This window comes from Columba livia, chromosome 1 (assembly GCF_036013475.1).
Source record: "Columba livia isolate bColLiv1 breed racing homer chromosome 1, bColLiv1.pat.W.v2, whole genome shotgun sequence".
Lineage (NCBI taxonomy): Eukaryota > Metazoa > Chordata > Aves > Columbiformes > Columbidae > Columba > Columba livia.
Genome location: NC_088602.1, coordinates 1,204,488 through 1,218,939, shown reverse-complemented (window position 1 = coordinate 1,218,939; position 14,452 = coordinate 1,204,488). Strand labels below are relative to the sequence as shown.

The window sequence follows — 14,452 nt, the reverse complement described above, 5'->3', positions numbered from 1 at the left end:
TGAAGGAGACTCCACAACCCCCTGGGCAGCCTGGGCCAGGCTTTGCCACCCTCACCCCAACAAGTTGCTTCTCCTCTTGCAGTGGAACCTCCTGTGTTCCAGTTTGCACCCATTGCCCCTTGTCCTGTCACTGGTTGTCACCAGAAGAGCCTGGCTCCATCCTCCTGACACTCCCCTTTCCATATTGATCCCCAGGAATGAGTCCCCCCTCAGTCTCTCTTGTCCAGCTCCAGAGCCCCAGCTCCCTCAGCCTTTCCTCACACGGGAGATGCTCCACTCCCTTCAGCATCTTGGTGGCTGCGCTGGACTCTCTCCAGCAGTTCCCTGTCCTGCTGGAACTGAGGGGCCACAACTGGACACAAGATTCCAGCTGTGGTCTCCCCAGGGCAGAGCAGAGGGGCAGGAGAACCTCTCTGACCTACTGACCACCCCCTTCTAACCCACCCCAGGTACCATTGGCTTCCTGGCCACAAGGGCCCAGTGCTGGCTCATGGTCACCCTGCTGTCCCCAGGACCCCCAGCTCCCTTTCCCCTACACTGCTCTCCAACAGCTCGTTTCCCAACTTACACTGGAACCTGGGTTGTTCCTGCCCAGATTCAAGACTCTACACTTGCCCTTGTTCTATTTCATCAGGTTATTCCCCACCAGCTCTCCAGCCTGTCCAGGTCTCTGATGGCAGCACAGCTTCCAGTGTCACCACTGCTCCCAGCTTGGTGTCACCAGCAAACTTGCTGACAGTCACTCTATTCCTCGGGAGAAGGAGACATGTCCTGTGCTGGGCTGTTTTGGGGGGTTCTGGTGACATAGAAGATGGTAACAGGCCCTTTCTCCGTTCCACCCTCTCCAGAGGCTCAGATCACCATGATGCAGCAGCGGATTGAGCGCTTGACTCTGCTCAATGAGAAGCAAGCGGCTGACCAGCTGGAGCCCAAGGAAATGGAGGAGCTGCGGGAGAAGAACGAGAGGTAATGGATGGTGGGGGATGTCTGCGCCCTCCTGCTGGGCTGGTCCCATTCGCTCCTGCGTCCCTGCGCTCTGTGTTGTCTATTCCCCAGCAAAGCACAAAACGGGGGTGAGGACAAACCTTCTCGTGTTCTGTGTCATCTCCTCTGCACCCAGGGAGTCGCAGGATGGTTTGGGTTGAAGGGACCTTCCCAGCTCCCCCAGTGCCCCCCTGCCATGAGCAGGGACATCTTCAGCAGCTCAGGTTGCTCAGAGCCCCGTCCAGCCTGGCCTGGGATGTCTCCAGGGATGGTTCATCCACCACCTCTCTGGCCAACCTGGGCCAGGCTCTCACCACCCTCAGGGCCAACAGTTCCTTATATCCAGCCTCAATCTCCCTCCTTTAGTTTAAAACCATCACCCCTTGTCCTATCGCAACAGGCCCTGCTCTAAGTCTGTCCCCATCTTATGGTGGTTTCTCACCACGGCGCAGAGATGCCTTGAAACCTGAATTTCCCCAGCCATATCCAGGAGCATTGGTCCCCAGCGATGTCCCTGCCCACATTGCTTTGTGCCCTGCTAAGCCACGACATAACGATCCCCTCTCCCGCTCCCCTCTCCCCTCTCCCCTCTCCCCTCTCCCCGCTCCCTCCTCCCCTCTCCCCTCTCCCCTCTCCTCTCCCCTCTCCCCTCTCCCTCTCCCCTCTCCCCTCTCCCCTCTCCCCTCTCCCCTCTCCCCTCTCCTCTCCCCTCTCCCCTCTCCCCTCTCCCCTCTCCCCTCTCCCCTCTCTCCCTCTCCTCTCCCCCAGCCTGATGCTGCGCTTGCACGAGGCTCTCAGGCAGTGCCAGGACCTGAAGACCGAGAAAGGCCAAATGGACCGAAAAATCAACCAGCTCTCCGAGGAGAACGGGGACCTTTCCTTCAAGGTACGGGACGCTGTGTCCTCTGCGTGTCCCCACAGCCCGGTGATTTGTGGTGGGAGCCAGGGAGGAGACTTTGATCACAGAATCATTTTGGTTGGAAAAGCCACTCAAGGTCATCAAGTCCACCTGTTACTTGAGCCCTGTCCCTGCCCCGTGTCCTGAGAACTCCTGTCCGTCTGTCCAGCCCTCCAGGGATGGTGACTCCAGCACTGCCCTGGGCAGCCTGTTCCAATGCCCCACAGCCCTTTGGGGAAGAAATTGTTCCCACATCCAACCTCAACCTCCCCTGGCGCAACTCGAGGCCGTTTCCTCTGCTCCTGGCGCTTGTTCCTGGGAGCAGAGCCCGACCCCCCTGGCTCCAAGCTCCTTTCAGGCAGTTCAGAGATCAGAAGGTCTCCCCTCAGCTCCTGTTCTCCAGCTGAACCCCCAGGTCCCTCAGCCGCTCCATCACACTTGTGCTCCAGCCCCTCACCAGCTCCGTTCCCTTCTCTCCACTCGCTCCAGCACCTCAAGGCCTTTCTTGGTGTGAGGGTCCAGAACTGCCCCAGGATTGGCGGTTTGGCCTCCCAGGTCCCAGCACAGGGACGGTCACTGCCCTGGGCCCGCTGGCCACACCAGTGCTGGTACCAGCCAGGATGCTGGTGGCCTCTTGGCCACCTGGGCACACGCTGGCTCACGTTCAGCCATTGTCACCAACACTCAGCTCTGCTGCTGTCCTGGTGTGACCTTGACCCCTTGACTGAGCCTGTTTTGGACTCCAGATCCTGATCCAAAGGGAAATCCTGGTGGTAGAAATAGGCGCTGCGTGGAGCTGCCTGTATGTCCGGGGGTGCTGCCGTGCGCGGTGCCCCGGCAAGGGCACTCTCTGTCCCTCCTCAGGAACGTTGTTTTGTTCCCTCTGCAGCTGCGGGAGATCGGCAGCCACCTGGTGCAGCTGCAGGAGGCCCTGAACGAGCTGTCGGAGGAGCACAACGCGGCCTGGCGCAGGCGCAGGAGAAGCAGGGGCAGCTGGAGGGCGAGCTGCGTGCTGCCCTGCACGAGAAGGTGAGGGGGTCCCGCCGGGGTGTCCCCTGCTCTGCTGCACCCACAGCCTGGGGGACGTGTCGGCTGCTGTCCCTGCAGCGAGGAGGGAGACCCCGAAACAAAGCTCAGCGTTGATTAAACCAGGGGTTCCCTCGCCTCACGTCGTGTTCTGTCCCCCATTTCTGTCCCTAGAAATGCTCGGAAGAGATGGTGGAGATTCTCCGGGGGAAGATTTCTCTGCTGGATGACCAACTGGCCAAACTGGGGGACAGCAGCGCCCAGGAGAAGGGAGAGGTCATGGGGGACGTCCTGAAGGTACGGCTGGGTCTGCAGGGAGCCGCTGGGGGTGCCGGCAAAGCCGTGTGGGGCAGAGCCGGCTGCCCTCTGCTGCTGGGTGGGTGTTGTGGGGCTGAGCGCTCCGTGGGAGCCCCTTTTGTGCCAAATTTGGGAATACAGCTCCCGGGGAGCTACTGGTCCCCCAGCATGGGGCAGCTCCTGCATGGTGAGAAAAGGCATTTGGTCGCGGGGGGTGGGACGGTGCAAGGCTGAGGGGAAAGTGGGGTGTGCTGGGGGGGAAGGTGAAGCTGTTGGATACAGCTCAAGTAACACCTGAGGGGGTGTGTGTTTTGTTTTCCCCCCTTCCAAAGAGAAGGCTCCAGGGAGACCTTATTGCATCCTTTCCTGCTCCAACATGGGGACTGGGCTGGATGATCTTTGAGGTCCCTTCCAATCCCTGACATTCTGGGATTCTTTCTGTACTTAAAATGGGCTGATAAGGAAGATGGGGACAGACTTTTCAGGGCCTGTTGTGACAGGACAAGGGGTGATGGTTTAAAATAAAGCAGGGAGATTCAGGCTGGACATGAGGAAGAAATTGTTGCCCTGAGGGTGGTGAGAGCCTGGCCCAGGTTGGCCAGAGAGGTGGTGGATGAACCATCCCTGGAGACATCCCAGGCCAGGCTGGACGGGGCTCTGAGCAACCTGAGCTGGTGAAGATGTCACTGCTCATGGCAGGGGGGGCACTGGGGGAGCTGGGAAGGTCCCTTCAACACAAATTATTCTGTGATTCTTCTCTCTGGCAGCTGGAGGAGCTGAAGCAGGAGGTGTCCGGCCTCACTGCAAAAGGGGCTGAGCTCCAGGCCACTGTCCTGCAGCTGGAGGAGGAGAAGCAGCAGCGAGAGGCAGCCCTGCAATGCGAACGCGGCCGCTTCGAGGAAGAGAAGCAGCAGCTGGGCAACCTCATCGCCAACCTCCAGAGCTCCCTCTCCGAGAGCCAGCGGGCCCAGGAGGAGCTGCAGCAGGACCTGCGGGCGCGGGAGGCCGAGGCGGCGGCCAGGCACGCGGCGGAGGCCGAGCGGCTGGCCGCCCTCGACGCCCAGCACGAGAAGACGCTGCGGGAGAGAGATTCAGCCCTGCAGCAGCTCCAGCAGCTCGGGGAGGCCAACGCCGCCCTGAGCAGCCAGCTGCAGGCCGTGGCGCAGGCCCGCGACGCCGGGCAGGCCGCCTGGGCGGAGGAGAAGGCTGAGCTGAGCCGCAGGGTGAGCGAGCTGGAGGGCAGGATCCTGGAGCTGGGGGCCCAGCAGCAGCAGCAGGGAGCGGCGGAGGAGCTGCGAGCGCGGCTGCGGGAGCTGGAGGGCAGGCTGCGCGACAGCCAGCAGAGGCTGGCCGACAGGGAGAAGCTGGCACGGGAGAACATGCGCCTGCAAGAGCGGCTGCTCTTCCTGGAGGAATCCCTGCGGAACACCGAGGGGATCCTGGAGGATGAGAAGAGGCGAGCGGCCGAAAGCCTGGAGAGCAGCCTGGCCAGGATCGCCGAGCTGGAGGCAGAGAGGCAGCAGCTGCAGCGGGAGCGGGGTGAGGAGCCGGCCGAGCGCCGGGCGCTGGAGGAGAGCGGGGAGAAAGAAACCGGAGCCTCCGCCGCCGCCCGAGGGGAGGACGGCGAATGTGCGCGGCTGGAGGAGGAGATGCGGGCGCTGAGCCGGGAGCACGGCCGGGTCTGCCAGCAGCTGCGAGCCGAACAGGAGAAGGCGGCGGTGCTGGAGACGCGGGCAGAACGCCTGGCCACCGAGCACCGGGAGAAGCTGGCCGCTCTCCAGGCCGACCTGTCCAGCGCCCGGGCGCAGGCGAAGGAGAAGGAGGGCGAGGAGCAGAAGCTGAGGGCCGAGGTGTCCTCGCTGCGGGAGAGGGTGGCCATCACCGAGCAAGCCGCAGCCCAGCGCGTGGCCGGGCTGGAGGCCGATGCCCGGCGAGCTGCCGAGGCGCTGGAGGGGCTCTCCCAGCAGCTCTCCCAGGAAAAGCTCAAATCCAAGGAGCTGGAAGCTGCCGCGGAACGGCTGCGGAACGCGGAGGCCGAGCTCTCCCGGGCGGCCGCCACCGGCCGGCAGCGGGAGCTGGAGGTGGAGGTGGAAATGAAGAAGTTGTCCGGGGAGGTGACGCTGCTGGGCGCCCGGCTGGAGGAGACGCTGCGGGAGCACCAGCAGGACCTGGCGCGCTGGGAGGAGGAAGCCGAACGCTTGCGGCAGGAGGTGGAGCGGGCCAAGGCGGATTGTGCCGCCGAGCGAACCCGCAAGGCGGAGCTGGAGGTGAAGCTGCAAAACTCCCTAAACGAGCAGAGGGTGGAGCGGTCGGCGCACCGGGAGGAGCTGGAACGGTCCCGGGAGCTGCTGGAGGAGAAGGACGGGGAGATGGAGGAGCTGCGGCGGAAAAACGTCTCACAGGGCGAGGAGCTGAGGGACCTGCAGAAGACGGTCAGCAAGCTGAAAGGAGAGCTCGCCGCAGCCAAGGTGGACAACGAGCCGCGGGAAAGGGACGGTGTCCAAGCCACCTGCTCAAAGGATGCGTCTGTCAAAAGCTCGGAGAAGAAAACCCATCCCAGGGAGCAGGAACCCGGCTCGAACCGGGACCTTCCCCCGGAGAAGCTGAAGGAGATGCAGGCGCTGCGGTTGCGAGTGGAAGGGCTGGAGCAGAAGTGCAGGGAGCAGCAGGAGGTCATGGCCGCCCGCGAGCGAGCGGCGGCCGAGGCGGCGCTGGTGGAGCGAGCGGAGCTGGATGGCTCAAGGAGGGACGCGGCCCAGCAGAAGGAGAAGGTGGTGGAGCTGCAGAAGCTTCTGGAAGCCTCGAGGTCGACGCAGGCTCTGCACGACGCCACTGTGGACGCCCTGCGGAAGGAGCTGCAGGAGAAGGGCAGGGAGCTGAGCCAGAGCAAAAGCGCCGCGGCCGCCGCCGAGAAAGAGCTGGCGTCCCTCCGCTCCGCCGCGCAGGAGAAGGGCCGCTCCGAGGAGAACTGGAAGGAGCAAGTGTCCCAGTGTGTCCAGGAGCTGGAGAGGAAGAACAGCCTGATCGGCAGCCTGGAGCACGAGGTTTCCATCCTGCACCGGCAGGTGACGGAGAAGGAAGGGGAGAGCAAGGAGCTGAAGCGCCTGATCCTGGCCGAGTCGGAGAAGAGCAAGAAGCTGGAGGAGAGGCTGCGGGTGCTGCAGACGGAGATGGCCACCGCCGCCTCCCGCGCGGCCGAGAGGTGCTCGCTGATGAAGGTGGAGGTGCAGCGGTGCCAGGAGGAGATGGAGAAGCAGCGCTTGGCCATCGAGGCTCTGAAAAGGGACCGGCATTGCCAGAGCCAGCGGGAGGACGAGCTGCGCCAGGAGGCGAAGGTCTGCCAGGACAAGTGTCTGCAGAAGGAGCAGCTCCTGGCCGCGCTGCAGCAGGAGCTCGGCGCTGCCCAGGCGCTCGCTGCCGAGCTGCCGGCGCTCAAGCTGCTTTACCAGCAGCTGCAAGCCGAGCGCGCCTCCCTGGAGAGCCAGCACCGGCAGGACCTGGAGCAGCGGGGGAAAACCCTGGCCGCCCTGCAAGCGGAGCTGGCGCGGGCCAAGCTGGAGGCGGCCGAGCTGCCGGCGCTGCGGGAGCGATCGGCCGAGCAGGACCAGGCGGTGCAGCGGCTGCAGGCGGAGGCGGCGGAGCAGGCGGCGCGGCTGGCGGGGCTGCAGCAAGCCAACGCGCGGCTGGCGGAGGAGAACCGGGGGCTCAGCGAGAGCCGCAGCCGCGGGCAGCAGCGCTTGGAAGCGGAGCTGGGCCAGGCCAGGGAGAGACACGCGCGGGAGATGGAGCGGCTGCGGGCGGCGTCGGAGGAGCTGGTGGCCGGCAGCCGGCAAGAGGCCGAGGAGGCGGCGCGGAAGCTGGAGGCGATGAGGAGCGAGCACGAGAGCAGCAAAGCGGCGGCGCTGGAGGAGAGGAAGAAGCTGCTGGAGGAGAGGCAGAAGCTGACGGCGCAGGTGGGGGCTCCAGTGACCTCCCCGGTGGGTGGGGGGTTCTCCAGGAAAAGGGAATTCCTTAGAATCACAAAATCATTGTGGTTGAAAAGCCCCTCAAGATTGACTCCAACTGTTCCCCGCTCCTGTCCCTGCCCCATGTCCTGAGAACCTCATGTCCGTCTGTCCAGCCCTCCAGGGCTGGTGACTCCAGCACTGCCCTGGGCAGCCTGTTCCAATGCCCCACAGCCCTTTGGGGAAGAAATTGTTCCCACATCCAACCTCAACCTCCCCTGGTGCAACTTGAGGCCGTTTCCTCTGCTCCTGGCGCTTGTTCCTGGGGAGCAGAGCCCGACCCCCCTGGCTCCAAGCTCCTTTCAGGCAGTTCAGAGATCAGAAGGTCTCCCCTCAGCTCCTGTTCTCCAGCTGAACCCCCAGGTCCCTCAGCCGCTCCATCACACTTGTGCTCCAGCCCCTCACCAGCTCCGTTCCCTTTTGGTCTCCTCCACACCCCTGAATCCTCATCCTCCTGCTCAGCCTGGGAACGGGGGTCTGGGACACGCTCCCCAAACAGCCTTTCCCAGACCATCCACATGTTCACTTCTGTGTTTTGTGTTGGCAGGTGGAGCAGCTGGAGGTATTTCGGAAGGAGCAAACCAAGCAGGTAACTCATGCAACGTGCTGGCTGCTTCATCAATGACAGCGTGCAGCCCCGTCTGCTGCCCCATGCCACCGGAGCCACGCTTGTCTCCTGAACCGTTTGCATTGGGGGCCGAGCTGCAGGGCACGTGGCTCTGGGTCTCTGGGCTTGGACCTTTGACCTGGGAAGTGGGAACTGGGGCCCAAACCTGCCAGCTTGTAGGAGCCCATGAGGATCATCAAGGGGGGACGTGCTCCTCCATGGGACAGTTGTAGATGGGAGTCTTGTACCCAGAGCTGGTTGAACAGCGGCTGAACATGAGCCAGCGTGTGCCCAGGTGGCCAAGAGGCCACAGGATCCTGGCTGGTACCAGCACTGGTGTGGCCAGTGGGACCAGGGCAGTGACCGTCCCTGTGCTGGGACCTGGGGAGGCCAAACCGCCAATCCTGGGGGCAGTTTTGGGCTCCTCACACCAAGAAAGGCCTTGAGGTGCTGGAGCGAGTGGAGAGAAGGGAACGGAGCTGGTGAGGGGCTGGAGAAGGAGGTTGAGGTTGGATGTGGGGAACAATTTCTTCCCCAAAGGGCTGTGGGGCATTGGAACAGGCTGCCCAGGGCAGTGCTGGAGTCACCAGCCCTGGAGGGTTGGACAGACGGACATGAGGTTCTCAGGACATGGGGCAGGGACAGGGTGGGTTATGGTTGGACTCAATGAGCTTGAGGGGCTTTTCCAACCAAAACGCTTGTGTGATTTTGTGGTGACCCAGCCGTGTCCTTCCAGGTGGAGGAGCTGAATAAAAAGCTGACCCAGCACGAGAAAGCCACGCGCAGCCAGCAGCAGCGAGTTAAGGTAAATAGGGACCAAAAACCGGGAGGGCTGAGCCCTTGGTGGCTTCCAGGGGATGTGTGTGTGACCCTGAGCCTGTCCCTTCCCTGCCCGCAGGAGCTGCAGGCAGAAGCCACCCGGCAGCAGGACAAGGTGACGGAGCTGCAGGCGCAGCTCGCCCAGAAGGAGCAAGCGGCCGAGCACTACAAAGGCCAGGTATGGTGGGGGCTGGCATGTCCCCAATGTCCCCGACGTCCCCATCCTTCCAGGCAGCGTGTAACGGGGAAGCCTGACGGGTTTTCTCTCTGCCGTCCCAGATGGAAAAGGCAAAAACTCACTATGACGCAAAGAAGCAGCAGAACCAGGACCTGGCGGAGAAGCTGAAGGCCATGGAGCAGCTGCAGAAGGAGAACGCGGAGCTGCGGAGCGAGTCGGAGAGGTTGGCCAAGGAGCTGGAGCGGAGCGTCCTGCAGGCCAAGGAGTCGGAGCTGAGCTGCAGGAACCTCAGCAGCCAGGTCCGCAGCCTGGAGGCTCAGGTGGGTGTGACGGAGCTTCAGCCTCTTCCTCCTCCTCCTCATCACCACTGGCTTGCTGAGAGGATCACAGAATCACAGGATGGTTGGGGTTGAAGGGACCTCTGGAGATCATTCAGTCCAACCCACCTAGAGCAGGGTCACCAGAGCAGATCACACAGGGTCACCAGAGCAGATCACACAGGGTCACCAGAGTAGATCACGCGGGGTCACAGAGCAGATCACACAGGATCCCAGGGGGTTTGAATGTCTCAGAGCAGGAGACTCCACACCCGCTCTGGGCAGCCTGGGCCAGGCTCTGGCACCTCCCAGCACACAAGGTTCTGCTCATGTTCACATGGAGCCTCCTGTGTTTCAGTCTGTGCCCGTTGCCCCTCACCCTGGTGTTGGGCACCACTGAACAGAGTCTGGTCCATCCTCTGACACCCACCCTGACATATTGATCATTGATCACATCCCTCTCAGCTTCTCTTCTCCAGCTCAGCAGCCCCAGCTCTCTCAGTGTCTCCTCATCACAAAGATGCTCCAGACCCCTCAGCATCTTTGTGTCCCTCCCTGGACTCTCTCCAGTGATTCCTTGTCCTACCTGAAAGGAGCTTGGAGCCAGGGGGGTCGGGCTCTGCTCCCCAGGAACAAGCGCCAGGAGCAGAGGAAACGGCCTCAAGTTGCGCCAGGGGAGGTTGAGGTTGGATGTGGGGAACAATTTCTTCCCCAAAGGGCTGTGGGGCATTGGAACAGGCTGCCCAGGGCAGTGCTGGAGTCACCAGCCCTGGAGGGCTGGACAGACGGACAGGAGGTTCTCAGGACATGGGGCAGTGACAGGGCTGGGGAACGGTTGGACTTGATGATCTTTTGGGGCTTTTCCAACCAACTTAAACTGGGGAGCTCAGAGCTGGCCCCAGTTCTGCAGATGGGGTCTCACCAGGGCAGAGGCACAGGACAACCTGCTGGCCACGCTCTCCCATCCTCCCCGCTTCCCATCCAGGTCGAATTTGCCAATCGGCAGCTCCGGGATCTTGGCAAGTTCCAGGTGACGCCGGACACACTGAAGGGCCAGGAGACTTTCAGCCAGAACCCTGCGGACCTCAGCGCCGACAGCCTCGACCTCAGCATGGACGACGCGCAGCCGCTCAACTCCACCAGGTACCGTCCCCGCGCGGCTCGGCGGAGCGCGTCCTGCTGCCGGCGCCGCAGAACCCCGGTGTCAACGCCGCCCTCGCGCCCGTCTCTGCAGGAAGGCCGGTCGCTCGCGGTTGGAGACGTCGGTGGCGTCGCAGCAGCTGCCGCGCAAGGTGGAGTCCCTGGAGAGCCTCTACTTCACCCCCATCCCCAGCCGGACGCGGTCGCGGCTGGAGAGCAGCGCCGGCTCCCTGGGCGACGTCTCGCTTGATTCCGGCTGCAAAACCCGCTCGGCGCGGCGCCGCACCACCATCAACATCACCATGACCAAAGTGAGCGCCCGGCCGTGGGGCAGGGAGGGATCTGTGGGGCACAATGGCAAGTGCAAGGTCCTGCACCTGGGTTGGGGCAACCCCTGGGATCAATCCAGCTGGATGGAGGGGTGGGGAGCAGCGCTGGGGAGAAGGACTTGGGGGTGCTGGGGGGTGAAAGATGGGACATGAGCTGCCATGTGTGCTCACAGCCCAGAAACCACCCGTGTCCTGGGCTGCATCCCCAGCAGCGTGAGCAGCAGGTGCAGGGAGGGGATTCTGCCCCTCTGCTCCGCTCTGGTGAGACCCCCCTGCAGTGCTGGTCCAGCTCTGGGTCCTCAGCACAGGACACACATGGACCTGCTGGAGAGGGGCCAGAGGAGCCACAGGAATGACGCGAGGCTGGAACAGCTCTGCTGGGAACAGGCTGAGAGAGTTGGGGTGTTCAGCTGGAGAAGAGAAGCTCCAGGAGACCTTAGTGTGGCCTTTCCAGACTTAAAAGGGGCCGATAAGAAAGATGGGGACAGACTTTTGAGCAGGGCCTGTTGTGACAGGACAAGGGGTGATGGTTTAAACTAAAGGAGGGAGATTGAGGCTGGATATAAGGAATTGTTGCCCTGAGGGTGGTGAGAGCCTGGCCCAGGTTGGCCAGAGAGGTGGTGGATGAACCATCCCTGGAGACATCCCAGGCCAGGCTGGACGGGGCTCTGAGCAACCTGAGCTGCTGAAGATGTCCCTGCTCATGGCAGGGGGGGGCACTGGGGGAGCTGGGAAGGTCCCTTCCAACCCAAACCATCTGTGATTGACCATCTCTGGATTCCCCCCCCAGAAACAAGCCAAGACCGAGGAACCCTCCAGCGCCGACATCTCCTTCCGCAGCCTCCCGGCGCCTCCGCCCCCGAACGCCGACCCCGGCAGGAGCCGCCTGCGCTCGGCCGCCTCCACCCGCTCCCTCGCCAGCTTCTCCTCCCAGGAGTCCCTGGTCAAGCTGGAAACCTCCTCCCCCCAGGACCCCCCCAGCAATTCGGCGCTGCTGGGGCTCCCCGGCTACCGGCCGGTCACCCGCAGCTCCCTGCGGCGCTTGCAGGGGGGCAGCAGCAGCTCCAGCCTCGGTGCGTGGGGGCGCCTGGGGGGGGGTCTGGGGGTTAATTCCACCCCTGGGGCACCCCCTGAACTCTCCTTTGGGTTTAGGCCGGAGCAGCTTCTACCTGGGGACGTGCCAGGACGAGCCGGAGCAGCTGGACGACTGGAACCGCATCGCGGAGCTGCAGCAGCGGAACCGCGCCTGCCCCCCCCACCTCAAAACCTGCTACCCCCTGGAGAGCCGGGTAAGGGCTCCGAATTAAACACCCGAAATGGAGCTTCAAATAGATCCTGCTCAAAGCATCTCGGTGGCTTTGCTGAGCAGAGGGACAGGGGTTTATTGTCCTCCCGGGAGAAGCCACCGATTCTGTTGTGTTCTCATGGGAAGTGAAGGCTTGCGGGGAAAGATTGATTCAAAAATTAGTCTTAATTTCTGTATTATAAAAATAGAGCGATCCTGCAGGTGTGTAAAATGATGTTTGCTGGCAGATAATAGTAGTTATGGCAGAAGATGCGCCAGGGAGGGTCAGTGGGACATGAGGCAAAGGTTCTTCCCCAGAGGTGCTGGACACTGAACAGGCTCCCAGGGAGGGGTCACGGCCCAACCTGACAGTGTTCAACAAGAGACTGGACACCGTCCTCAGACACACGGGTGACCTGTGGGGTGTCCTGCGCAGGGACAGACGTTGGAAGCGATGATCTGTGGGTCCTTCAAGCTCAGGACACACTGTGATTCCACAGCTCCCAGCGTTGGGGTTTGGGGTTCATTTGGTTCAGTTGGTGCCAACTCCTCTGTGTCACCTCCAGCCCTCCAACATCCTGGGGACCATCACGGACGAGGAGATGAAGACGGGGGACCCCGAGGAGACGCTGCGCCGCGCCAGCATGCAGCCCGGCCCCATTGGCACCGGCATCACCACCCGCCAGCAGCGCAAACGCCTCTCGGACGAGTCCCACCAGGGCCCCGACACCCCCGAGGTGAGTCTGGGGACACTGCTGGGGACGGGACTGGGGGACACATGCAGATGTTCTCCAGGTGTTGAGGTGGCTGCTGGGGGGCCTTGGGGACAGAGCTGGCAGGAGGGGAAGCTTTGAGCCTCCTGTCCCCTCCATGCAGCCCCTCTGTGTCCCCAGCCCCCCGGGGGGGGGTGACCGCAGGGCTCACTGTCCCCTTTTGTCCCTCTTTTCCAGTCCAAGAAGCCAACCAGCTGCTTCCCGCGGCCGCAGACCCCGCGGGAGCGGCGCAGCTCCCAGCTCGTCCGCAGGAGCCAAGTGCAGCCCCCGGCCAAGCAGGTGCGGATGTGGGAAAAACTGGGGGGTCGGGACCCCCTGTCCTGCCCCCCCCCCAGCTCACGCTGTCCCTGCAGGTCGACAAGCGCCAGTCGCTGGCGTTCAGCATCCTCAACACCCCCAAGAAGCTGGGGAACAGCCTCCTGCGCCGGGCGGCCGGGCGGAAAAGCACCCCCAAGGGCACCCCCCGCAGCGGCGCCCGCCGCTCCCCCCGCATCGCCAGCGCCAAGTCGCCCAAGGGCAAGGTAGGGATGCTGCCACCCCCCCGCAACCCCCAGAGCCCCCCCATGGCACCCAAACGTGTCACCTGCACCCCTAAACCCCCCCCCCAGGGCACCTAAACCTGTCACCCGCACCCCACACCCCCATATTGCTACAGGGCACCCAAACCTGTCACCCCCCCACCCTCCGTGGCACCTAAACCTCCCCATGGCACCCAAACATGTCACCTGCCCCCAAACCCCCCCAGGACACCCAAACCTGTCACCTGTCTCCCCTGGACACCCCAGGGCACCCAAACTTGTCATCCAAACCCCCCTAGGGCACCTAAATGTGTCGCCTGCTTACTCTCCCCTCCATGGCCCATGAACCCCCCCCAGAGCACCCAAACCCACCACCCCCCAGACTCCCCCTTAGCACCCAAACCCCCCAGGACACCCACAGATGTCACCTGCCTCTCCCCCGCCTGCCTCAAGACACCCCCAGGGCACCCAAACCTGTCACTGCCCCCCGCCCCACAGCCCCCAAGCTCCCCCAGGGCACCCAAACCTGGTACCTGAGCCCCCTATGGGTGGGAGGGACATGAGGGGATGCACATTGTCACCCCAGTGCCCTGACCCCCTGCCCTGGGATCTTGGGGAGAATGGGGGGGACACGCCCCTGTTGTCACGGGGGGTGGCCTTGTCCCAGCAGTACTGTGGGGGGGTCCCAGCATGGGAACCTCCCCCCCCAGGGCTTTGGGAGGGGGTTGGTGACACTCACCGATGTCCCCTCTCTGCTCTGTCCCTTCCAGCCCAGTCGCCGATCAGTCAAGGACACAAAAGTCTGAGGTGGCCCCAACGTGGGGAGGGCAAAGTGTCCCCTGTCCCCAGCCTGTGCTCCTCCCTGTCCCCCCACCTCTCCCTGTCCCCCCAGGGTCCACCAGCCCTGGTTGGGGGGACACAGATGGCGCCACCTTCCCCGTGTGACACTGCCCTGTGTCCCACTGCTGTCCCTGGGCTATGGGGGCACCTCCAGCATCTGCACATGGGGTGGGGGGGTCCCGATCCTGCAGCCCCCCAGGATGGGGACATGGGGGATGGAACATCCTGGGAGCCCCTGGGGACAGCGTAGGGGGGGGGACGGTGACATTTTTAACGTGTTTCTACTTGTAAATAAATTGTATTTTTCTCCTGCTCTGGGGGTCCTGGCTCAATCCTGCACCCTGGGGACACACTGTGGTGACAACCAGGGACCGCAACTGGGTCCTGAGGGGAGGAAAAGTGTCACCTTCTTCTTGTTACTCCAGCTGTCCCACCGG

General features: G+C 63.2%; 1 protein-coding gene across 1 annotated transcript; it reads left to right on the top strand.

The window, feature by feature from the left end:
- Positions 1-796: 796 nt before the first annotated feature.
- On the top strand, positions 797-14,328 carry NUMA1 (nuclear mitotic apparatus protein 1). Its single transcript, XM_065049568.1, is given in 18 exon segments — positions 797-966; positions 1,753-1,870; positions 2,772-2,844; positions 2,847-2,911; positions 3,083-3,205; positions 3,973-7,158; positions 7,757-7,798; positions 8,553-8,621; positions 8,715-8,813; positions 8,915-9,133; positions 10,116-10,273; positions 10,365-10,581; positions 11,390-11,672; positions 11,752-11,888; positions 12,451-12,621; positions 12,835-12,936; positions 13,011-13,178; positions 13,946-14,328. Coding segments are annotated over 18 exon segments (5,421 nt in total). The 5' UTR covers positions 797-811; the 3' UTR covers positions 13,982-14,328.
- The last annotated feature ends 124 nt before the right edge of the window (positions 14,329-14,452 follow it).